This window comes from Platalea leucorodia (genome assembly GCF_965183815.1).
Source record: "Platalea leucorodia genome assembly, chromosome: 7".
NCBI lineage: Eukaryota > Metazoa > Chordata > Aves > Pelecaniformes > Threskiornithidae > Platalea > Platalea leucorodia.
In genome coordinates, this window is record NC_138829.1 from 40431915 (window position 1) to 40459286 (window position 27372).

At 41.6% G+C, this 27372-nt stretch overlaps 1 protein-coding gene across 1 annotated transcript in view; it reads right to left on the minus strand.

Moving 5' to 3' along the window:
- MAP3K9 (mitogen-activated protein kinase kinase kinase 9) overlaps positions 1 to 27039 on the minus strand; it is a gene marked incomplete at both ends in the record, with an annotated part of 53423 nt that extends 26384 nt beyond the window's left edge. Inside the window, 2 exons of the mRNA XM_082317034.1 lie at positions 20738 to 21151; positions 26739 to 27039. Of these exons, the coding sequence (XP_082173160.1) occupies positions 20738 to 21151; positions 26739 to 27039 (715 nt within the window). The remainder of the gene's footprint in view (positions 1 to 20737; positions 21152 to 26738) is intronic.
- Between the last annotated feature and the right edge of the window lie 333 nt (positions 27040 to 27372).

Here is a 27372-nt window from a genome sequence, read left to right on the forward strand (position 1 = left end):
TCTAATATTACTGAATGCTCAATTTTCTTAATTGCAGAGGAAGGAGGAGTTTGAGGCCTAGAGTTACTGTTCTCCTCATTTGGGCAAAAGCATATGTATTTTTAGAGCCACACTTCAGTGTAGAACAGAACCACCACAAGAAACAAAGCAGACTTCCTTTGTGCCTCCTCTTCTAGTAAGCCTAACTTTTTTCCTTCTTTCTAGCAGATGAAGAACTGCTAAGAGAAATTGCTAACAAGTTGCTCATTGATTGCAAGAGTGAAAAGCTTCCTAGAATATACGTACTAAGTTTCTTCTTCCAGCATGTACCCACTCTGCCTAAAGAGCCGGCACAATAATAAAATCTAATTTTAAATTTAAATGCAGTAATATATAGATATACAGTGAAGTTGTAAAGGTAAAACTTTGAAACAAAAAACCATGGGTTTGGGATTTTTTTGCTTCCCTCCATAAGCACAACGAGCAACAAACAAATTTGTTGTTCACAAGGTAGATCATATTCTGTCTGAATGAGCTCAGTAGCAGGACAGAGAGCCAGATAGCACAGTTGGGTTGTACATACCTTCCTGGCAAGAGGTTATTTAAATCTAATTAACTTGATTTGTATTAAGTTCTAACAAAATAATTAGTACTTACACAGATCTTTTGTATCCATGAACTTGTTCTTTTGTCAGATGCAGGCAAAGTAAGACAAATTACCATGACAAAAGACCACAGAGAAGGACAATGAAAGAGCTGGATTTATTGCAAGTCCTTGATTCCTTAGTTACATCCTTGGCTCCCCTCCTATTTCCTAGTAAAAACTGCTTGAGATAATAAGCCTGCAACCCAAAATTGTAGAAATTAATTTTAAGAATCGTATCTCTCTCCAGCATCTGTTTCAGTTCTCCTTATCTTGGTCCGTATCAACAGGCTCACTTGTAACTGCTAGGAGTCTCCCTAGCCCATCTGTCAGATTTTCAAACCGAAAACCTTGACTCCCCCTCTTGCATTTGCTCAGATTTCAATGAAGAATCTTGTAAATAGGTGAAATATGAATTCCTTTCAGTTTCCGCCTTAAAAATCTCTTCTATGGAGAACACAAGCCAGGTTGCTAGGACACTGCAAACGCCTTTTACTCATGCTAATCAACATGGTCTCATTTGCTTGTGAGCTTTATCTACAACCAGTTATTGCCTCTTGTTTAATACTTTGAGCGCAAGTTCTCTTCTGCAAGTGCTATCTCTTCTGTACTCATATTAGTCTACCACAATACACACACAAATAAGCAATATACTTCCTACACTTACAGAGTTAACATACCTTTCCATCTTTGAACAGATTTGATCACTCAGGACAGAGCTAACAGTGGCCAGATGATCAGCCTAACAAAAAAAAAAAAAAATCCAGACACAAATATAGACCAGCTACACCAAAAATGCAGCTAATCTACCAAGGCAGTAAATCTTCTCATTCTGGTCTGTTGATTTAAAAGATCTGCATGAGATAAATAGGTTTTAAAAAAGGTAGAAAATTGAATTTGAAATTTTTCACATTCCCAGCCTTAAAAACAGAAATTGTTTGGCAGCAAAGATACTGGGCCTAGTTTTCAGGCAACCAGGGAAGAACGAGAGCCGAATCAGCAGGAACATGCAAAATGTGTGTCAGCTTGTTAGTGGTGGATCACCGTTTCCCCGTTCCAGCAGGGCCCATGCAACAAATCTCCTCCTGTGTGCATGCACAGAGCCAGCCAAGTTGTAGATCAAGGTGTGCTATGTACTACTGCTCCTAACAACTCAAAAACATCTTTTTCCTCTGTAGCACAGGCTAAAAGCTGATCTTAAGTTGCATGGGTAGGAGCCAACTGGCAGCGTGCAAAAGGGACCGGTGAAGCAAACTGGGTGTTACAAGCACATTCAGACAGCTTTGAGGATCCAACTGCTACAGCAAAACAACTTAATATAGCAAATCACCAATACCATGTTCTTTGCATACTGCAAGTGCAAAGCAAAGCATGGTGGCTTAAACTAGCATTAAAAATCGTTAGCAACTTTAGGTGAAGGGTATCACGAACATGTGTGCTTACAGGAGTAATAATCCAGACGTGCTCACATACATTTTCAGATATTCCTGAAAGACTTGGAACTTGTCCTCTGGAAAATAAGCATTTGACAATGAGAAAATAGTTACAGCTCAGATGAATTCTGTCCAGCAAGACAGCTCTTCCATACCTCAAGGTGTCTCAGCTGAGACAACAAGAAAGGAATATGATCCAAATAGGCCTTGGTATCTCCTAGCAAGACCTTCCCTGGATCAGGCAGTCATCCAGATACAGGTACATATGGTTTAGAAGTGTAATTTCAATTACTAAGAATTTATTAAGAACTTTATTACCACAAGTACTCTCAAGAATCCTTACTGGTAATGATTTGACCCCACTGTTTAGTTTCCTGTAAGCCAGGCAGACTGCAAGTACTGAAAGACAACAGCCAATCAAGACACGTTAGGTGCAAGCTTAGAGAGATACAAAGGCAGAAATTAAACACTGGGCCTCCTCTTATCTAGGTTATGATGAAGACGAGTCTTTTTTCTTTGAAATGAAAATGTCTGTTGAGGTTCCTTCATATTCTTTGAGAACATCTTTAGTGCCTTACAAGAAGCATCAAGGATATTTTCATATCAGACTCCTGCGAGAAAGCTTCCTGAAGTACAGAGAAAGAAGTAGGCACCATATAAGCAAAGCAGTGGGTTAGGTAACCAAAGGCAATAAGCCAGCCCTTACTGGTTTGATGATGAGACAGACTAACTAGCAGAGTAGTGTAAGGCAGAATTCAAAGATCATTTGACAAGACTCAGTCTGGTGCAGTCCTTAGTCATACTGTCTGACATTACAGCAAGTCAACGAACAACTGTGTGTTGCTAGAGATGAGAAAACTTGTCATCATTACATTTTCAGTACTTTTGAACACAGGTTTCCATGTATGTCATGCTTTGGCTTCTGCTCAGGATAAAACAAGTTGCAGTAACAAAGAGGAAAGGCAGCACTGTGTGGCTTGCTTTCATCACTAACTTTACAGCATTTTCAGTTGTCTCCGAGTAGTTCAGAGCTATAGGTGTCAGTTGGTAGCCTACTCTCTGAAGATTTAGGATATCCTATGCTTGGGACTTTGATACTTCATGGACAATTACAATCATGCTCACACAGTACTAACTGCAACACCCAGGCCTGTAAGACCATCCCAGCTATTAAACAGCCTTTCTTAATTGTGTTCTTTAATTTGTCTTTGCTACCATGAGTGAAGTCAGCAATCAAGATCCATATTATCAGAGAATCATCCTTAGTCAGCAAGTCCTGGCATTTACCCCTTCAGAATCACAGTCATGTGGAAGAGTATAATTTTCATAAGACAAGTCCAGTTGCTTAAGACATGATTTAATTTAGTTGTTTTGACTATTGAAGCAGTAGTGAAGAGGCCAGAGTCAAAGCAGACTGATGAAGTTTACAAAGAGCATCTCCAGTACATTCTGCAGATCACTGAATGCTGGCCATTAACCAGACCTTTCACTAGATCTAATACTCTTCAGTTTGTAGGCAACACCAGATGCTGAAACAGCAGTGTCATTAGAGACTTTCCTGATACAACTGGATTTTCTCATTCCAGTCTCAATCTACACAAAGAGTGACGGGGAGTTAACTCAGCCAATGCTGGTACTATTTAAAGACGATGTCTTAGTTAGTAAGGGGGGGAAAGAACTGATGATGTATCTAAGATCTTCTTATCCTTATCCTTGTTTGTGATTTGAGCTAGCAGCTTTTCTAGCAGAGTTGGAAGTGATGGAAATCAACTTCTTGAGGTCAGGTGAAGCCAGTTTACCTTCTCCAGTTTAAGTATCATTCTGTATGTGTAAAAATAGCTAGCAGGCTTTTGATAGAATCCAATGTCAGTCTTACTGAAAGTAATCAAGTCTTTAGAAGTACACAGATCCCAGTGATAACAGATCCCAAAGGGGAAGATTCTCAGTTTCATGAGTCGCAGTTTTGTATCAGTGACATCAAGAAGAATGAAGTTTTTTTTCTAGAGCCAGGGCCAACTCAGATGCTTTTGTTGTTTAAACAAAGATTTGTACTGAAAATAGACCTCACAGAAACAGACCCACTGAAGTATGACTGACACAATGGTATCTGACACTGAGTCAGCTCTTCCTCCTGCTCCACCCCATTCCACATTATTATGCTTTACTCGAAAGACAAAAACATCTGCCTTAGTATTCAAAGCAATACAAAAAGCAACTCGATTAAGACTTCTAAGATAGCATTATAGCATTATATCCTTCAGCCTTCACGTAGTTGCTACTACTGGATCTTCAGTTCTGCCTTGTCATCACAAGTCATTATGGAGATGCCTGCTCTGTGGGGCACCAGACAGTGCAGGATTATTTAATAGGACAGAGTTAAGGCTGCTGTTGGTCTAATGAGACATTTAAGGATGGTTCCAAAGGTGGAGCTTCGCGTTATAACATTGAACTTTCACTAGCAACTCATGAACTTGCACTAGTAGGTTTAGGATTGGGACTGTATATATCTAGCACTATTCTATGTCCTTTCAGAAGGAGAAATCACTGCAGTGAAAACACTGAAACCTGCAGCTTTAAAATTTTGTTACTGAAGGCATCCTGTACTAGTACCCAAAACCACTGGTTAGTTCTAAGTAGGCAAAACAGAGATCAAATGAATTCTGAAGGAATACAGACTGGAGTTAAAAAAATTAACAGATTAAATGCTAGCCAAGTTTCAACTCCACCATAAACAATAAGATAAAACTACAAAAGGGCTGCCCTGGAGGCAAGTGATAAACATTTCTATAGAGATGAAATTATGTCTTGCATGCATGAAATAGATGCACACCTACCACAGCCTCACATATTCAAAAAGGTGAATTTCCTCCCCTTCCCCTACCTCCATCCTCATGGATCATTACAGTGAAAGCTGGCTTGGATGAAACAAACAGCATCTCAGAAGGCAGTCTTACTGGGCTCCAAACATAGAAAAGACAAAGCCTCTCCAGAAGGGGATTCCAAGCATGTCTAATATACATGCTCTGAATTACTCTCTACAGGAGCCTCTCTTGACTAGAGGCACATCTGTGCTAAGCGCCCAAACTCAAACCACACGAATCTCTGTGGTCTGGTATAAGTAAGCAATTTCAATTAGAGAAGTTCCCCAACACACCAGATGTTAGAGAGCCATCTGGTGAAAACCAATTTACTCATAGTTGCAAGATTATCTCAGCGTTCTGAACTTTTTTTAAATTAAATTTTCAGAAATATATTGTTCTATTAGTAGGACGGCTAATGTAAGTCAAACTGGTACTAGTTAAATCAGTCTTAAATAAAACTGTCCCTTGGCCCACAAAGGCAGTTGGAGATCATAATTCATTGCATCTTGCACCACTCACCTTAATGATCACTGAATCAATTGAAAAGTCAATGGTGAACATCTTTGTCGAACACACAAAGTCTTACTGCAAGGAGGACCTCGTTTCCAGATATTAAACATCTGTACTTTCATTTCTCATGCATCTACCAGAAACACATGAGAGCTGATATACAAATACACCATGACAAGGTAAAGATAGGGGTATAAAGCTATATATCCTTTGATCTACTTGTACCTACATTTTAATAAACCCTAAGACGGCTGGGTAAACCACATCTAGTATGTCAGTATCGCTCCTGCTTCTTAGCCACTGCAGCAAGAAGTTTAAAACTGCTGAGCAAACTTTTTTTGGGAATATTCTCAACTTTATTATAGTGTTCCAATGCAAATAACTGCATTGTTGATATATTTTTCATTCTGCTTAACCCAACTTATTTCTATTACAACATGGTTTTTCCTCTTTCCAATTATGCTAGAAGCACTAATTGGTCTGGATCTTTTTCCTTCTGCCAGAATATATGCATTTCTATCACTTTTCTTTAATTTTCTTCTTCTCAAACCCATCTACTCTTCTTCCAAGCACACTCCTCTACCCTACATAAACAGATAAACTATCTGCACTGAATCTTTCAATCCGATCACTAAAACAAACATGATAAACCTTTACTTAGGTTCTAAGCTGGTCACTTTATAAAACCTCAGTAATACACCTCTTATTTTTCATCCAGCATCATACTACCCCCAGTATGCATGAAAAGATAGTTCAAAGTAGTAGATTACTTTCACGGGAGGAAAGTTTTCACAAGGGAAATTAAGAAAATTTTTTTTGGCAGCAAAATTAACAGCTGCTGTTTTAATCCTGTTCTGCTCATATTACACCAGCAGAGCCAGAAAACATGTTATAACCTCCTCTCACAAACACAAACTTCCCCTGGAAGGCAGTAACACTGTCAGATTTTTTGCTTGTATCTTTTGGGAAGGTTATTTTAGTTTTCAGCTACACTTCTGGATAGCATTCTTACTCTTCAGTAGGCCAAAGTAGTGGGAAAGAGCAAGTAGGGAAAAATAAACACTTTAACCCATGTTGATCCAGTTGCTGGTAACATCAAAGAACTGATAGGAAGTGGCTCCTTATTTCATCTTATTGTCAAAATTAAGTGACAAGGCAGCAAAATATGGTCATATAACTGCCTTTTCCTGGTTTCTCAGCCGAGAGAAAGGATTAGGTTTACCTGTGTAGTGTAACGCTGAACAGAATGCTGCTTTGCTTTGCTTGTGCTAAAAGCTGACTCATCACTTCAGAGGCAGAACAACATTCAGGAAGGAACTACTACAGCATGATCACCCACAGCAAAAATAGCCCATTTTTTATATATGAAGGTAGAGGAAAGGGCCTGCTGTCTACTGCACAAAGTAGGATGAACAGCCAGGCATACCAAAGTTTTCTGGTTGTACTGGCTTCAGCTTCTTCAACTACTCTGCTGTTGTATTCCCAATTTGTTTAGCACACAGCACACCAAGAAAATAAAGAACTTCCTGACTTAAGAGGCAAAAATTGATAACAACAGACTACCAAGGAAAGCAAGATTACCTTGCAATACCACCACAATAGTTAACCACCAAACTACCCATTGCCCCCATATTTCATGACAACAGCTGTATCAGCAACTTCATGCTCCCTTTCCCAGTCCAGAGTGTGTGTGTGTGTGTATTAAGAAACACGAAAGAAATTGCAAAAAAATCCAAGACAGTCTCTTGTACAGTCCAGCTTACAGTTCATGCCAAGTCATTTACCTGTGCATGATGCTATTTGGTAAGCCTGGCACACAAGAACAGAAATCTATTAGCTAATGAACATCAAGCCTGATGGAAATGGTTACAGTCATTAAGTGAAGGGAGAAATAAAAAAGAAATAAGAGAGGGACTAAGTGCAATGAGAATTGAAAGCATACCAGAAGAAATATGGAAGGGAGCAGGCTAGGAGTCGAGGATCCCTACTGTAGGGGAAAAAAGCTGGATTTGTTGTCTGTGGTACACCAGGATATATCTCTGACTTGATGGATGATTGCTGGCTTCACATTTAACTTCCATATAACTCATCCCCAACTGAGACAATACAGTCAGTGTTTTAGTGCCAGAATACCTGCCATTCTTTTATTTAAATACCACAGTTCTAGGCAGGCCATGAAACAACAGGGCTACTACCTAGCGATAAAGCAACACTAACTCACGTATTCTATTGTTATATTTTGAAGCTTTATCAATTCTTCATAGAGACACCTACCATTAACAGTGTTTCTAGCGTGCTAGGGTGGATAGTGGTGCTCTGAAACAGGTTGGAAGCAATCTGAAGAAAGTATCAGAAGCTCGTTTGCCAGAAACATAAGAAAATCTGATTATGAAGGTACTTCAAGTTAGCCCGAGCTTAAAGGGAGCTCCTGGACCTAGAGACAGAGGGGATGGTGGGGGTCCCAGGTGAGGCCCTGACTGTGGGCTACCAAACAGGCACAGCAGCTTGATGATGTGGAGTTGAGAAGGCATGAAAAACCCAAAGGTGGTGGAAATCTCTGAACACCTGTTAAGTGTCAGTGCACCTCAGTAGTTGTATTTCAGTCTTCACCAATGTTAGCACAGCTGCGCGTCGAATGCTTTGCCATCCAAGATTCCAGGAATGAGGAAAGCAGGCATATCAAGACATGAGGAAAACGTCCAGCAAAAGGATTTAGCCTGCAAGCACATCCCACTCACACCCATTCCCAAGAGCCCCTACTCATTATTTTGTGCTGCACTCTGTCTCCTTAGAGCCACATCAGCTGGTTACACAGTCCAAGAGCTAGATGGCAGCAACAGAGATGGGTGGGTGAGAGTGACAAGAGGAAGGACTATAAATGTGATAAATATGTCATCTTTGTTATTTTGCTTGGTGTAGAAACATTTAATTCCGGTATTTAAATCATCCAACTACCTGCACAGACTTAGTGAAGTTTCTTCCCCATAGTCTTATCTGGACTCTCAGCTAGATTTCTCCTTTAGTCCCAGTGCTTCACCGTATCTATTCTTATTTTGTTAGATTGAAGAGAAGGGAGAAGACACTACTCAAGACCTCAAAGGCTGAAAAACGGCAAAGGAACTCAAACTCACACAGAATGACACTACCTAACTTTTCTTTCCCAGAATAATACCATGCATTTTTGCTGCAGTTGGGTGTTTTTGCACTCCAGAGCAACTCAACCACCTATAGATACAACAGCCTAGTACCAGCTTTGTTTTCTCATAGGCCTTTGCTCATCTCTTACTGTACAATCACTGTTTTCAACAGCAGAAAGGTCAACAGGCAGCTACAAAAAGGGGTACTAAAGCTTACCCTGACATAGCCAGAGTGTGAAAGACCACTGCTGCAGTTGAGTACTCACTGTGGGTGGGAATATTGGATACATTTTATTTCTTCCTCCACTCTGCAAGCGGAAGAGCTTACTGTGGCTTCACAGTAAGCTTTACCAAAATGCAAAATGGCAAAAGTTTTACCAGATAGTGGATAAGCATCAGCCCATCCACTTCCTCCATTTAGATAATTCAAGTACTGTAAGGAGATGTATCGGATACCGAGTCCATCAAATCCCAGGTGCAAGAGCTTTAGAGAAAGAAAAGAACAGAGTAAAACCTTTACGGAAACCAGTGCTTTTTCACTCTGAGACCCTTAAATGCAAAACATGAGCAGGGTTTCAGTTCTAAAAGCTGCAAGTCTTTTCTATGGTAGGATTTAAGAGCAATCCAGACCTGTATGAGGAGGTACTACCATTAAACTTCTCCCTGCCAGCAACACAGCAGAAGTCTCAAGTTGAAGGAAACAGAATACTCCCATTTCCAAAAAATTCCAAATTTATCAAAAATTGCTTTACACAAGTTTCAGAAGTCAGCTAAAGGCTTACTGAAGCTGAAGGTATGCCAGAGAGGAAAAAAGTCTGATTAATATCACAGGATCCAGCCTCTCCCACCCACCCATGGCAGAATGTGTCCAAAACTGAGCCAATCTGTTACAGGAAACCTTGTCTTGAACAAAGAATCTCCTCACTCAACCCTGTATATTTTCTAAGGGTTTGTTTTTCAGACCACAGAATAAAGTTATCCAAGCTAAAACAGCTCTGAAGGCACCTTCTGAGAACTTCTACTCCTAGCCACTAAAATGAACACTAAAATATTAATATTGCACTTAAATTTGTATTTCTTCCCTGACACACAAATCTTGGAATTTCACAATTGGGACAGCCAATTTCAGTTTACAGTATTTTTTTGTACTCATCTCCCCACAATCTAGGTATAATCTTTGCTTTGTCCAAATCCCTTTGACTGCCTTCTAGATCTATTTCCAGTCCAAACACTTTCAACTTGGGGGAGGCTGTGAAATTCATGCAAATGTGGATTTATTTTAAGTGGAGACTAATTCAGAAAAATGAGATAAGCATATTTCGCCTCTCGCATGGGCCAATTACTACTTTTTATACTTGCTTTTATCTGAAAAGTGAATAAAAACTTCCACTGTACTCCGAAGAAACACAATGCCTTCTGAAATCTTCAGGATTCTTATTTAGAAGGTACTATAGTAATAGCAAATATTAACCACAGTCCTATAGTTTTTGAACAGTCCTTATTTGAAGAAGAAGAGTATCCATAGATCAAACAAAAATGCTCTTGCATAGAAGATGGCTTCAGTGAACTTACTGTGATTGTTCCAGTCCCATTTTCCCCTCCCATGAATAAGCAAAACTCTCCAAGATGCACTTCAACTCAGATGGTGGTGGTGGGAAATACTGGATGTTACATAAAAAGATAGCCTTAATACATTGCTTCATGCTGCTGCATTGTCTGAGAGTCATGGTCTCAGAAAGCCAGAAGCTAGCTAGTAAGTCTGCAGTTTGCCTAACAAGTCAAAAAAAGCAGCGTTATTGCAAAGGGGACAAGGGACTGAGCTTGCCAGGTGTTCCTTTTTTTAATTATTAAGTCCTAGTGGCAGTACACTGGCATACTGCCCTGAAGACAGAACTAAGCTTTTGGGAAAGGATTTCAAAAAAGCTCACTCCAAAATGAGACCTCATATTGTAGCGGTTTGCCAAAACCTAATTTGCAATTTTAGCTCTACCTTCCATAGTCCGCCTGCACAGCTTTGCTTCACAAGTATCCAGATAATGAGCAATCTGCTCTTGATCCTGCATTCAACGTACTTAAAGTGATTAACAGATCTGCACATGGACTGAGTCCGGGCTTTCCGCATGCAGCCTTTAACTACCTTCTGTTGGGTACTCTGCCATTCATTTTAGTAGGACTGCATCTTTATTCTAATATTTGTTTGTGGTGCAGAAGGCTAAGTGTTGCATAAGATCCTGTAAAGCACAGAATTTAAGACTCACTCAAAATTTCACATCTTAGAAAGAAAAACAAAGAATACAAATACTGTCTCTAGTAATAAGCAAATATTTTCTCTCTTTTATTACTAACCATCCAGCAACAACACATTTAAAACAATATATACCTTGGAAGGAAAAGCTTTGTAATTATTGGGTATGTGTAAGGGTTCAGCAAATCCATAAAGCTGGCCGACTGTCCTCTTCTATCAACCTAGAGGAGGTGATGGATGTGACAGCACAGCAGTTCTTGGATTTTAAGCCGTGCAGTACAGTAACTCTAAAGAGCTAATGCACAATGGGGGAGGGGGTAGGAAAGGCCTCCAGAGCCACGATATATTTAGAATCGATCCTTTCACCTAGCCAAGCTGAAAAAAGTCTTATCGCTTTAGTGATCTGGTACAAAACAGTTTGAATGCTCCTGGAGAACACTCAGGTGAGTTTCCTGGAAAAATGGAGCTGTTTGGCTCCAGTTTCAGACTAAATCCTACCATACTGCTTACATTGGAACAACCTTCTAGCTCAGGCATGGATTATTGTACTCTTCATAATTAGTTAAATGCTCCAAGGAAAAAATATAATTACATCTGTACCCAACACAGTGCTTCACCAAATCCTATCAGTTTGAAAGCTTGCAACATATCAAGAACTGTATTAGGCAACAACAAAAAAGGGGAAGAGTAGAGTCACGTGTATGACATTCATTAATTGTTGCTCAAGAGACTGTCTGAAAAGAGATTTAATAATAATGCTGGTTCAGTGGGAGCCATTTCCAGGCAAATAGAAACATGACATTCATGATGAAAAAAGTAGCGCAGAACTGTTTTGCTTTGGCTTCAATTAAGACGTCTCTATGAAACAGTCAACAACAGCAAGTACTATTCATTCCCGGAATAGGCTAGTACTCCATGATTTAGAAGGTAAGGAAGACACAAAAACTTCACAGGCAGCAGCACAAACGACACCAGAAGCTGGTTTTTTTGGTGGTTTGTTTGTGTTTGGTTTTTTTTTTTTTAAATTAGATTTAATTAAAAAACCTTAAGAAAAGGAAGAGAGGTGTATTTCCATTCATCAGAACAAATGCTAAAAGGCTCCGAGATGCACAATCAACACCAAGCTACAGCTGACAACAGTGAAATTCAGACTTTCTTGAATGCTGCAGAGTTTTACCTTAAGCTGAGCAGAACAAGTTGCCAGCTGCTGAGAAAGGGTAGTCCTGCAGTGTTGCACATGAAAGTCCATGCAAGATAACAGCTCATGCAGTAAAGCTATGAGAAAGCTGTTCACTTTTTGATGTGTTAGATTTCTGTTAGTTTTCTGACACAGCTTACTTCTTTGTAATCAAAGAGTATGTGACTACACAGTACCCTGACGAAGCATTAGGAACATCCCCCAGTTACCAGATGACCATAATCATACCAAAGCCACACACTATATAACTGATTACATCAAACAAGAAAAAGCAAATCAATAAATCCAACAGCAAGACTGACAATACTTCAACAAGCAGAATTAGGCATATCAAGTTCTATTAATCAAAGTTATGGGACTTTTCTTATTTTCAGGATCCTTGAACAATTCAAAGTCAAAAGCAACTAAAGACTATTCTCTCTAACATCTTTTCCTAGGCCCATACTCAAAAGAAGAGAAACAGTAAGAAATTCTGTAATACTTTTGTATTACAGAACCAGACCACATGGCCTGGTTCACATATATCCCACTGCCCTGACACATAACATCTTTACAGCAATTATCCATACTAGCACTTCTTTATAGTACCCCAAGAACCCTCCAGGAATCACCAATTTAAGCACAGCAATTGTTGCGATAAGCAAAATCTTAGCGGCAGAAATATTTACCTGTTACTAGTAAATGGAGCTATTGGCACACCGACTATCATTTGCCACACATCTAAACAGTAAGTCTATAAATCAGCAAGGTTGAAGCCATGCTCGCATTTTAAATGAAAATTTCCAGTTGTAATACAAACAGCAAATCTTAACATTTCTGAACAGCCAATGCAAATTCCAGAAGCCTGGTTGATGAAGCATCAGGGGAAGATGATGTACAGCTAACTAGGAGCTTGGCCTGTAGCTCTAAAAATCATCCCAGGACTTCAAAGCACATACAGGATTCAAAGCACATACAGGATTCCAGAAGTAATTTGGAATCTATATGTGCATTATATAAAGTTTGGTGTTTTGGGAGAGTATTTTTGTTTTTAATAAAAAATGGTGTTATGATATAACAATGCTTTTAGGAAGCAGAGTGGAAGGGCTGTGCATGGTAGTAGCACAAAGAGTTCACAGGAAGGCTGTCTGTCCTCTGGCTACTGCCTTCCGAAGAGAACCCTAATCGATGCTGCAGCATGCTGCCATTACCACCATAGCGACTCTGCTACAGGCTGGGACCCAAAGATTTACTATTATGCAAGTGAGTCCTCTTCTCCCTGATCTTAAGAAACACTGATGAAACCAAACAGCATAATTATAAATCCTTACACATTGCAATAGTTTCTCTTCTCTCCGTGCATGATGTTCTGTTACTACCTTTTTTTTCATATCTGGAAAAAGTTCAAGTCTGAAGAAGGCTGAATTTACCTTTCCATTAACAGTCAGACAATTAAGAAGCAATTACCAGACATGCCAGTCAACTTTGGCAACCTTTTGGAAATCAAAGTCACACCAATCTACCGAAGCTATCCTAGAATCAGAAAGTAAACATGTACAAAAAGCGGCTTCTTAAAATCATGTGCTATATCCTGTGTTCTTTCCAACAGCTTAAGGCTTTCCTTGTCTTGTCATAAGGGAATATGAGCCATCTTCAAGATGGGATATTACTTAAAATTAAGGAATCATCTTGAGTGACGAATCATCACTTCAAAGAGCAAGACTGTGCTTAATTTCTAACGCTCCAAGAGTGAGTTTTTTTGCTTGGGATATGTTGAAATTCTGAAAGGAATTGTTTGATGAGAAAAGCAAAAGTGAACCTGCTGACAGAAATCTCTCAAAATTCAGATTAAGTTTACTGACATGGGAGCAACACCAAAAAAAAAAAAAAAAAAAAAAAAAAAAAACAAACACCAAAAAGTGGAGCTGAAAGTTATTCTAACTTCCTGGAACTGCCATAACAAGGCTGTTCTCATGCTTGACTTGCTACTTCAAAATTTCAGAAAAAAATACAGATTTATACAGATTTATCCCAGCTCTGTCACAGATGGTCAGACAGTGAATTCATGGGAGCGGCACACAGATGCCTAAATACATCTCCTGCATGATGGTGCTCAGGTCTGCTTATATCTGTTCTATGGTTCCATATGCACAATTTGGAGAAAGTGCTTAGTGTTTTAACTGTTGGTTATTTTTTTCTTAGAAGCAGAAAGAATCCTGCAGAAAAATATATGCAGTAGCACAAAGACATGAAAAGGATATTAGCTAGGTTTTTAAACGTAATAGGCACAATTTTGCTTCTTAGAAATGAAAGGAACTCTTTCCATTCTTGTCTACAAAGATAAGGGATTCCATTTGTGAAATTGCCTTTTTGCTACTTGGTGTGGGCAGGAGAATACCAAAGTGTTCTTGTGGACATCAAACTTATTCCATAAAGTCTTTCTATTTTTGACTTGTAATTAACAGTGAAGACATCAATTCATATTCAACTAAACCAAACTATTTACAGGAGATGTATTTTCGTTTTGGAACTCTCAGAAATCTACTAAAACGTACTGAAAATAAGACTGCAACATGAAAGCATCTGTCAAACCTCTCAGAGAGGAAAGCAGTTGCACTAATTTAGACAAGCTAAGAAAAGAAAAACCACCCCGATTTAAACTGTCACCCTACTTCTGTGAATTCCCGGTCTCTCAACAGCTTAAAAATTTACATCACTTTCAGGTATAATTTACATCTTCTGAACCAATAACACATGAAATTAATTTTTTTTTCATTCTGTTGAACAAAAAATTGTAGTATTACTGGCATGAATTTCATCATATTACCACATACAAAATTTATAGTTGTTTGGAATTTTTTTTAACCACCATACAAGTGACCAGGATATCAGCACAAAGGCTGATACTCTGGGGAGACAGAGAAATAAGCAACCAGTACTAGCAGTTATGCACCATTAGCAATATCATATAGCATGTCCATAGAACGAGATAATTGCTTAAGGGCAGAACCTGAAAAGTCATATTTAATCACCTTTAGGAGTATATTCAGGCTATGTGAAAGGCTTGATTTCTACTGTACACACTTTTTAAATCTTAAAAAAACAACAGAAATGTTTACTGATTTTTGCTCCCTGAACTGAACCAGGAAACATCTACATAAAATGAATCTCCCAGCTCTTGTCATACCCCCCCCCCCCCCCATCTCACATTTTTATCACTTTCCTCTTACAGGGCAAAGGACCACCCAACTAAGGGCAGATCAATTATTCACCCAGTGTAAAGCGTTCAGATGCCATTGAAATAGTTTCACTATACATGAAGCATTACTCACACTCATTTAATTGCACTGACAAAGGAAATCCATTCTGATAGAAGGTACAACATTGGAGAGTTAGTCAGCAAATTACACTGAAGTACCAGAAGCAGCAATAATAATACAGACTTCCAAACTGCTCTGCCAACATACTTTAAGCAGACCCTGGAAGAGTTCTCCCCTACAGCACTGCCAGACAGAGGGAGAGGTTTACATTAAGTACTTTTCCTTCTCTGAAAAGACCAACAGAAGAGTGTCAATTATGAATGGACCGGGATATGAATACTGCAGCAAGGAATGAGATAACTAAACACATGTTATCAAGACTGATATGTAACATTCAAGTCCTGTTGTCCTTGGGTTGGATTTGAAGTAGTCACAAGGAATCTCTGCTTCTAAATTCTGCCCATACTTTAAAAAATAAATAAAGGACAAGGAATATTCTAAAGTCCTAGGAACAACTATCCAGAGACCACGTGAAAGTCAGCTCTATTAGCATCTTTATGAACAGAAAAAGGCTTAACAACTGCATAAAATAAATAGGCAAAGCTAAGGCAGAGTTTAGAATTCTTTAGAAAGCTAGAGCTTTGAATCTCAGGATACCACAAGCTTACCTTGGTGGTCCAAAAAGTAGGAGAGGTGAACACCTTCAAAGAACTAGAAGGGAAGAACTACTGACTTGACTGAATCAGAACTGTTGGGGTTTATTTTGAGCTCTGTCCTTACCTCTTTCTTTGACCTTGGCCATGTCACTGTGCTGCTAATCTTCTGTGCCACTTTGTGGAATACAAACATGGTGACTTTTATAAAGCACTTTGCTAACTGGCATGAACACCCTCAGCAAAATCTTTCAACGTAGTGCAAATAACAAATGTATTTTGCTGAGCCAGTCAAAAAAAAGAGCAAATATGCTTTTTCTAGTTCTCTGCAGCATTAGTTAACTGGCATTATTCCTATAGCAACGCTGGCATATCTAACATTGACAGACAAATAGAAACAAACAGGACCAGCTTCATTATTTACAATACTTCACTAAAACCAACAGGATTGCCCTTTTTGATCCTAAGCATTATATGCCATGCACCTTCCTCTGGCCAGAAATGAGACCCAAATCACAGATAAGAGATAAGAGAAAGGGAAACTCTACGAGCTGTGCTGAACACAGTGATAGTGATGACATTCAGTGGGCATTCCTAGTTGCTTTTTTTCTGTAGCTCAGCATTTAGATTATTTAGGAGCCTTCACATTGGGAGAGGCCTACTACCAATTCTGTAACGTACGTTCAGTGGAGCACCAACATGCACCTGAAGAGGGAAAGGTTAGCAATATCACCAGATGAAGAGAAGAAAAAGAAGCCAGAGAGGATTCTCACGGATTAATAAAATTAATTTTCATATGGAATAAATTAAATCTCTTGAATCAAATGCCAAAAAAAAGAGAAATACTTATCTCCCCACACAGCAGAACAAAATGGCTTTCCTGGGTTATCTTCTTTCTCTTGTGTAGTTATACGACTACCATGCGAGTTAGTAATGCCACTGGAACACTCACCTACCAGACTCACTGACTGAACTGACTGACTGACTCTGACACTCATCGAAAGAATTTCAGGGTGTCTAAAAATAAATCACAGGTGTGTGATTTGCTCTGTAAAGATCTTGATGTACTCATTTCTTGATAGCATCCCCAAAGCAATGAAACACAGAGCCCTCAGAACCTCCAAGATTTACAAAAAAAATCTGCCTTACGCAAACACGGTACTTAAAATGTACAAGGCACTTTTCCTACACTCTAAATCTATTAGCATTAAATGTAAAGTTATGATAATGAAAAGGAGAAAAAATGAAGAAAAATGATGGAACAGAAAAACTGTGCACATTTTTCGTTAAAAGAAGGAAAACAGACAATTGGTTTGAGAGTGCTTTTTCACAAGGAGAATCTCAAGAAACAGACACCTCCTGGAATCTTCAAATAATCCCCTGAAGTTCAGTCCCTATACAAGACGAAGTTACCTCCCAAAGCAATCAAAACCTTATGTTCTTTACTATGCCATCAGAAATGTTGAGAACTATTCTGAGCATTGTTTTGATATTTACTACTTGAGTCCACAAAGCTGCAACAGTTTAGATTAAAAAGGATTTTTTTTCAAATCCTTATGCATATATAATGGTGTAATTTCTCAGACTTGTATTAAGGTGCCCACTTGACTTATTTTACTGTTCAAAACGTAACGTGACCTTCTTAAAAGGTTCATCATGAAGTACTGTCCTTATGCATTCTGTATCTGCCTAAATACAGGCAGACATCTGAAAGCAAGGCACTCTCTGATTTTCTTCTATTCTAGTAGAAAATTTGATTTTAAATAAGGTAACTCTGTTCTTTCCCACTCCCCCATCTTGTTCCCTAACTCCCAAACTAACTCATCCTGCAGCTTCAGATGGATAGAGCGGGTCCCAGCTGGTGCTTGAAGGCAAGATGAGATGTATGAGAATCACTATCTATTACTAAACGTAGGCGGTACCAATCAGTAGATCAATACAGCTGATGCTCCCATGACTGCTCTACAGTACTTGTAGATGTTTAGTACCTGAAAGAAATGTGTCTGCAAGAATCTTTTCCAAGTTCTTGCAAGCAGAAGCTGTTCCTTCTCGGTGGGCGGTAACTTGTGCAAAGAAAATGCTACAAGCTTGTAATTCTACAGGCACAAAACTAACAACGTAACCTGTTCTCGATTATCCACAGTAACTGAAACAATCAAGTACATCAGAAAAACACAGAAAACACAAACCATATATAAATCAGGATGCAATAACATACTTTGTCCACTAATCTTTATAAAACTCGTAAAAAGCTTTCCATAGAAAACAGAGTAATTTCCAGGATGCTTATTACGTATAATGGACAAGGGATTTCAGCAGTGCAGTGAGAGTATTCAGGAAAGACATGACTTGGGCAGTCCAGAGTTGTTTACCCTACAGGTAACCATGAGTTAAGTCTATGTGCATAGGTAATATACGTTTTTTTGGAAAAACAAACAAACAAACAAACAGAAAAGACCAACAGTCCTCCCCTCGCTGCCAAAATAGCTCCACCATTGTCACACTCTAATATTTATGATACTTGCTTTATAGATACACCCAGAAAAGAACATATATTTTGAAATGTTTAAAATATAGTATTAATTTTTTAAAATTTCTCTTCCACCACACAGCACAGAATGAAGAACTCAATACTGCCAAACTAAACAGCTGTTGTAATATGTCAAGCCCATACCTCAGGTTACTAATTCATCTTATTTCAAAACAAAGTTATAAAACAATGACTTTTCCTTAAAATATCTGAAGTCCTTCCCTCCAGTAGCAGCTTCTACATTTATTTAACTTCCCAAATGTAATACTGCCTTCTGCAGACTTAGCTGGGCTAGAATTTTCCTATACCCATTGTTTCTGTACTAGATCTGATGGTATCTTTGGTCAAGACCACCATGTAAATTCTCTGCCTCTCCCCTCCAAACATAGGACATCTTTGCATCCTTCCACTGGCATTCCCACTCATTCTTCCTCTTCCTTTACTGTTGCTTCCTCCCAAATGAGGAAAATTCTGGTACTATATGTAGCAAAACCCTCAACTTCTCACTGACAATTTACAGTGCAGCACAATTATGTACTGCTGATTCACTGTGACAAGAGACATTTACTCTTGCTGCTGACAGCACAGATGTTTTCTAGCATCCATATCTGTGTTTGGTTGGTGACACTGTGCACTACTGTCCCTCCAGTTGGGCTGGTTCTCTGGTTGATACATTTCCCTTTTACAACTAGTAGCCTCTAAACTAATATATTATTTCACTGATAAAACAGTGAAATACCAGGAGATAACAGCTTTTTATCTGAGAAATAATTTTCATTCTAAACCTCAAAAATGTTCAGATAGCATTAAGCAATAAAGTCTTAATGGCCTGTTAGAAAAATAAGCAAGTAAATATTCTCTTCAGTAAGGAGGAAAGGCCCAGGACTTAAAGGCAACTATTTCTTATTCACAGATGCAGCCAGTCATCCATTAACCAAGCCAATCAATCTTTCATTTTACAGCATTTATCAATATGCCCACATATACTGCTATCTGTAAGGGAAGGGTTTAGGTATTAGGAAATCTTTATAGACATTAAGATTGCCTTACTAACAAAAAGGGAAACTTTAATAGCATAAAAATAATTTTATAGAAACTAATTTGAAAGCTCTCATAGTTCCTGTTTTCAAACTCACTAACAATTCACTACCACGAGATTTGAGGACAAAAAACCACAGGAAGATTCTGCAAGGCCTGGAAATTTACAGCATTGTAATGGTTAATGCTAGCTCTAGTGAATCTATTTAAGATATTAAAATTCCCATCTGTCAGACCTCTTTGCTAGATGTTACTGCCCTCAAAACAAAAGAGAACATGTGCCTGCATCCCAGCCACCCAGTTCATAGCGCTTCTTATTAACTCAAGCCATAAATGAAAACGCGTTCATACTAACACACCTATCTAAACCACTGCAGCCAACATGCAGGTACGTGTTTGCTCTTGCCATCTAGATGCAGACAAGCAGAGAGAAAGGCTGAACATCTGCATGCAGGCATCAGGAAAGGAGATTATGATCTCTAAACCACTGCAGCAGTTTGCTCCCACACTCATAAATAATGTTCTATGCATGCGTTTGACTTCAAGGCAATTTTAAGTTGTGGAAAACAGACACACTACAAAAACAATACCCAAGTGGCAGACAATAATGCTACCAGTATTACACAGTAGCTATTCACCATGATTTCCAGAATCGTAACTACCAAAGTTCGGTCCCCATGCTCCAACGGGTCAGCTGCATCTCACGTAAAGCACCACAAACATCAGCTGAAGTCCTGGGTGTACAAGGGAACCCACTGGGACATTTCATTTACCTAAGTTAATGTTTCTGTCAACACCAGCTCTATGGGGGATAGAGAGAAGATCCGATTCAGCAGGGATGGGTTAAATCTCCCGTAAGAAAAACAGGCTTGCATCTCATCTATAGAGCAAAATCTAGCAAGCAAAGTGAAAGCTTGGGAGCATTTCTTTTTCCAAAAGAGCATTTATCCTTCCAAAAAGTGCCTGCTGAAATGGCAATAAAACTGAGACACTGTATATATATATATGAACTACTAGAGAAGCATGCTCCATTTACAGTTGCTTTTGCATCCAATCATTTAAGTTACTTCTACAAAGTGAAAGCATTTACAGGTTTCCTGTGGTCTGTAGCACCATACTGTAGAAAAATAAACCCCTCTGGGATTGAATTAGAGGATACAGTGGTTCACAAGAAAGGATCGCTAAGTTAACATTACGCCCCTCTTTTCTTTGTACAATTTCTTTCCAAAACCCTGTCCCAGCACCCTGGCTGTTCACTGTGTAGCACTTACTGTTGCTGGACTTCAGGTCACGGTGAATTATGGGAACAATTGCTTCCTCGTGCAGGTAGTTCATTCCCCTCGCAATCTGCACTGCCCAGTTCACTAGTATGTCAGGAGGTATCCTTTTACCAGACAACACTCTATTCAGCGATCCTCCACGGGCAAACTCCATGATCAAGCAAAGATTAGGTTCCTTCAAACACACGCCCCTGAGGGCAATGATGTTGGGATGCTTTAACATTGCAAAGAGCTTGGCCTCTTGGCGGACATTCTCAATGGTCTGGCTGATGTCCTCATCAGGGTCATAGCGAGCTGCCTTGACAGCAACCTCATCTCCTATCCATACAGCTCGATACACTTTTCCGAAACCCCCTATGCCAATGATTTCCTCCAGAACAAGCTCTGAGAAGTCGATCTCCAGAACTAGGGAAAGAGGGAAAAAAAAAAAAAAAAAAAGATGTAAACATTTAGCAGCTACGCAGCCTGTACATCAGCTGAAGGTCCACGTTGCCCAACCTCACCCATGCCCTTGGAGAAATGACCAATTTTCATTCCAAAACAATACAAATGAAAGCAGTAGTCCCTTCTGACAATCTTTCATGGCCAAACAGTGTAGTAAAACAGATCTTGCGGTACCATAAAACCTGTACGAAGGACTTAATGTGAACGGTGATGAATTTGACTTAATGGTGGTGAATGACACACTTAGTAAAATAGCCTCCTCTTAACACACTTAAACCCTTATAACACTGACACCCCCTTAAGGATAAACCCTTATTTCCTGCCCTCAGTCACAGTACAAGATTCCAAAAATGAAAAACACATGCACAGGCTAATCTTCACTGACTTCACTACAGTGCTTATTGTGACACAGCCAAAATTCAACACAAAATGCATCTGTTCCTGCATTTGTCCCTTATTTGAATGTCTCATTCAACTGCCACTAACAATCTCTTAGTCCTTCCCGAATCATGCTTTTTCTTCCACATCTCTACAAGCTTTGCAGATTTGTTCTCCACGAGATCTGCTAACCAATTCTGACACTACTGACGACAGTGTGACAAACAGATGGATCAGATCACATACTGAGTATGCAGAGCTACCAATAGGAAAAACATTTTTTGATTAATACATACTGCATTTTTATTACAGAAATTATATGAAATAACAGAATCATCATTTTCCATTCCCATGCACTCACAGCTATACTTTACAGGCTGCCACAGTAACTGGTGGCTACTTGGCATTATATAATAAAAATCTGCAGATGCAGATGTCTTAATTCAGCATACAAATTGCATCTGGATCAAAAGATGTGAGAAAATGTATCCTGTACAACTGTACACTAAACATAGTTTATGCTCACAGATGGCCAAAAGAACCCATCCAATACTGACTAATGTAGAATGGAAAACCCACAGACTGACATGGCTGAATTTCCAGCAGTCGTAGGCCACTGGTGAAATACCATTGATGCTGGTCTGTCTGATATTTTGGTGGTTACCAATTACAGACAAAGAAATTTTTACAAGTTTTAAAGGAAAAGATACCATAATGCAAGCATTTAAGCAGAAAGTCACCAAGACTTATAATATTTTCCTGCATTTGAAACGCCAAATCTGACACAGTTCCCCTGCTTTGTCTAGGAGAAAGGAAGTTAAGCCTGTAATGGACTTACTTGATGTAGGTATTAATTAAGAGTACTGTACTATATTACTGAGTATTGTAGATATCATTTGTATATATAAACCTCTGTGCTGTTTTTAAAATAAATTACCTTGTCATATAAGGCAAGGGAGCAGGTTAGATTCCGCTTAAGTAAAATATTTTAGTTATTCCAATCAAATGTCTTTCCTAAGTATAAACCTATAGTACAAGAGGTTGTCACAAAACTGTATGGAGTTAATACAAACTCTGCTGTCCACAATTGCAGACTTTTGTTTTTCTTTTTGACTGAGCTGTGTCTTCCATGAACATGATTTTAAAAATTCTGGTTTATTCTTGTAAGTGAGTCAAACCTATGAGCTAGGAGTGGACTACCTATAGGGATTATATCATCAACCTTCCTATGCAGTACAGCCAATACATCCGAATCCTTAGCTAGTGTAATAAGGATGCCCGTGTTCTTTTTTTCTAGTGTTCCATGAACAAAAGATGAATGGGAAACAAGATAGAAAACTGACCAGGATAAAGTCTTCCAAAAGGAGGAAAGGCCCTTTCTGGTCCAGAACACAAGAAGAATTTATTTGCCTGTTACTGTGAGTACATCTTTTGGGTAACACTCTGAACTTCAAGGATTTACACAACAAAGAAGGTTTCGCTCCTACAGGAGCAGCCTTGGTGTTCAAATACTCATGAGCTACAGATTACTAGAAAAGATGAAGGAGTAGATTCTGACCAGCAACACTGAAATTTTAGAATGCGACTGTAATGACAATAACTCCAGATACGAGACTACCTCGTCACTGAGAACATGCAAAAGGAGCTGCTCTGGTATTTCTCAGTGATGAAATAGCTGAAGAAATCAGATGCTGAGTCCTATCACCTTCAGTCAGTAGAATTTCAGCACCGGTAGAACACTCACTTAACTCGCTCCTAGGGACAGGGTCAATTAAAAGCCGGAAAACGAAGGAGCGCGTAAGCCACAAAGCAAGCTCGACGGACCGTGCCCCGAGCTCCCGACCCCCAGCCTTCCGGCGGTGTTCACAGCCAGCCTTTTTCCTCGGGCCTTTCACGCACGCAGCAGGCGTTACCGACAGGCCGAGCCAGCGCTCCCCGCGCCGGGCCGGCGGCTCCGGCGGTGCTGAAGGGACAGCTCCGGCGGCTCCGGCGGCTCCGGCGGCTCCGGCCGCCCCGGCCCCGCGGGCAGCGCCCCCCGCCCGCCCAAGCTTCCCCCCAGCCGCTGGTGCAGAAAAGAAGTGCGAGAGGAAGGCGGCAGGCAGGAGGAGGGGACGGGCAAAGGAAAACCGAAGACGTGGAAAGCAAAACTCGTTCTGTATGCCGTCACCCGTTTTACTGCAGGGGGGAAAAAAAAAACCAAACAAAAAAACCCAAAAAAACCCAAAAAAAACATAGCTTTGCCGGATGCACAAATGAACTGGAACAATTCTGGGACGTAAAACAGTGAGATTTATGCTTCCAGCTGAAATGTAATGTGTTACACTGCAAGTTATGTTGCAAAGAAACTTTTCTCTTATTTGCAAGTACGACTTTAGCTTTACTTTGAAAATGCACGCTTCTTTAAGGCAGACTGGCCAGCTCACCCTCATGGGTAGCTTAATTAGAAAAAAAAACCCACCCTCACCTTTAGAAAAGTTCTGTTTGTTTTTAAAGGTATTTTGTGTTGAATTAGTTTCTTTGCTTTCGCAGACTTAGTTATACAGCTACATTAGTGCACAAAATACTTGTTTTTTCTTCACCTTTCTAAACACACTAGCTCCTTTTCTAAACTCCAGTTTAATTTGGCAGGCATGCCGTACTGGACTGTAAGGGCAATGGGAATGTTTAACATGCATTTTTTGCCTTAGAATTTAAGAACTGAAGTGCTATCATTCCCCCGGGGGCCGATAAGGAATTACAGAGCCTCTACACCACAAACCAGTGGCCATGTTGACAACTGCAAAGTAGCTGCTGTTTAATCAGCATTTATTATGCCGTATGATTGAGCTATTTAATTCAGTGTGTAAGAGCCCACAGCGCAGATGTGGGTCCTTCAAGCTGGCCCGCTGCTGACAGCCTCAACAGGCTACTTTTATCACTCATGGTACCCCCACAGAGGTGAGATTCAAGCACACTATGTGGATGGCATGCAATTACTAGCTATACTACCACAGCTCTCGGTGTTGAAGCCTTGAGATTCTGCTTCCACTTTCATGAAATATGAAGATAAACTTCAGGAAAGCAACTAAAAGTAGCTTCTGCACTGAGGGGCACGCGTCTGGAATGACGCCTTGCATTACTCCTGCAAAACTTTAATACTTCGCAGTCCAATAAACAAGTTAACAGTAGACTGTTATTCCAAACAGCTATGAAGCTAACATCACCAGCTCTAAAAGTGGGTATCATTCCTTGCAAAGGGATTTCTAACATTAAACTTGAAAATCCAATTCGACAGCAACCAACTTTACCTCCCTGTCCAAACTGCATTGTTTCTTTAAAAAAGGAAACATACTCCTTTAGCATATTAAAAACTTATTGGAGGGCAATAAATTCTACCCTGTCATGAACATACGGTTGATGACTTGAGAGAACAGAAGTAGTGTAGTCCTGTTGTGGCACTAGAAGGGTAAGACAAGGATAAAGGGGGAAGGTGCAACTCCACAACTGTTCCTCCACTATCAAACCACGGAAAGCGCAATAAGGCAGGAGAATCCATAGTTACAAAGCCTGTACTCGAACAGTCAAAACAGGAGGGGAGCTGAGGCTTCAAGAAGTTCTGTAGAAATGGTTCTCTTAACTATCTCAAAGGCAAAACCTAATCAGCATTCAGTGTTTTCTGCATGTGAGGAAAAAAAAATAATTTATCTATACTGTTCCAGAATGAAAGAAAACACCACCATTGCCCAACCTAGTCCCTTCACAATCCCAAAGGCAATATTACGAATTACTGAGTTTTTACCTAAATGCTTTCAAGCAGAACATAGAATAAGAAAAAAGCTATTAGCCGTATTCCTTGGAGATACGTCCTAGATAGGATAAAGCATCTTTTTACTCCTTTTACTTTCTAGAAAAGCCTACTAGTCTGAAGACTTTTCTCTGCCCCTCCAAAAAAAGCTTTATCCTTGCCTGAATTGTCACTAGTGATAGATAAGCAGGATCTAGAAACAGTCATTCCACAGTGTTTCTCTCTCCACAATTATACAGAGTGGCTAAAAAAAAAAAAATGTGGAGATGAAATGGCCCTATTCTCTGGCTCCAACAAAGGCTTCAAAACTGCACTGAAGTTCACAGAAACAAACCGATCCCTTCGTGCCTTCAGCATCACGACTTAGTCACGCAACCCTCAGCTAGGCCCAGATATCCAAACTTGGATAAAACTCATTCACAGGTATTTTAGGACAGAATTTGTAGGAAAGCGAAGGGCTAAGGAGGAACCTGGTAACACAAGTCAACTTAGGAATGTTTAAGTCAGAAGTAATAAGCTTTTGGTTAGGAGAAAAGAAGATACTGAACACGTATTAGCAGTGAATCGACACTGCAGAAAGCAACTGCTTCCCATCCAGCAACCTCTCCTTAAGGATATTCTTAAAGGGAGAGCCCCCGGTGACCCCACCACTGCCCAGCCACCAAACTTCAGCCGTTTGCCGAAGATTGATCAGCCCCTGGAAACACCGGACTTAACAATGGGAAACAGCCCCCGGCGCCGACGAAGGGCTAGCACACCGGAGCGCTAGCACACCGAGCGGGGCTGGGCCTCCCCGGAGAGGAGCGCTGGCCCGGAAGGCAGAAGGGCACTGGAGCAGCAGGAATGCGGCTGCGGGTGGGGAAGCCACTCGGACCGGAGAGCAGGGCCGGGGCGGCCCTGGCCCAGCCGAGCGGGGCCGCCGGCCCGGGGCAGCCCCAGGGCGTGAGGGGCCGGGCCGCCGCAGCCCCCTCCGCTCCCCCGCCAAGGGCCGTCGCGGGGACCGCTCGCCCCTGCCCCCTCCGCCGCCGGCCCGGCCCCGCGGCCTCCCACAGCCGCTGCCCACCGGGCTGGGCCTCGCCCCGCCGCGGCGGTCCCGGCTCCCGCCAGGGCCGATGGAAGGGCCGGGCCGGACCGGACCGGGCCTCCCTCCGCGGCGGCGGTCCCGCTTCCCCTCGGGAGGGCCGGGCCGGGGCTCCCCCCACACCACCCCGGCAGTGCCGGCTCCCGCCGGTCCGGTTCTCCCCGTCACGGCCGGCGGCCCCAGCCCCGCCCCCGGGCCCAGAGGAGGGCCGGGCCCGGGCCTTCCCCCCCCTCCCCGCCTCCCTCCCGCCGGGGGGCGGCGAGGGGCCGCGCCGAGTCCCTCGCCCCGGGCCCGGGCCGCCTTACGCTGTATGGCGGGGGGCGGCGGGTAGCGGGCCCGCAGCTCCGGGCCGCCCCCCTGCACGCCGCTGCTCACGTAGTTGCTGGGGAAGATGCCGACGCGCTGGTCGATCTTGCCCGTCCACCAGCCCTCGTCGCCGGACACGTGCGAGTCCCGGGACAGCACCTGCACCACGTCCCCCGGCCGCAGGCTCAGCTCGTCCTCGCCGCACGCCTCGTACTCGAAGACGGCAGTCCAGAGCGGCCCGCCGCCCGGCGGCTCCCCGCCGCCCGCGCCCTCCTGGCTGAGCTCTGTGAGGGGCTCCATGGCGAGGCTGCTCCATAGGGGGAGGCGCCCGCGGCAGCCGGGCGCTGCGGGGGGCGGCGGGGCCGGTACCGCCGCCTATTGTTCATGCGGCCCGGCGCGCGCCGGCAGCAGGTGCCGCCGCCGGGGGGGGCCCGGCGCGGGGCCGCCTCAGCCCAGCGCGGGGAGAGGCGAGGGCAGGCAGCGCGGGCCGCCGAGCCGCCGCCGCATCCCCCCCCTCCTCCTCCTCGCCCGCCTCCGCCTGCCGCCGCCGCCGCCGCGCATCCCGGAGCCACCTGACTCTCTGGCAGCTTCGGCGGCGGGAGGGGGAGAGGCTCCGCCTCCTCGCCGCCATTG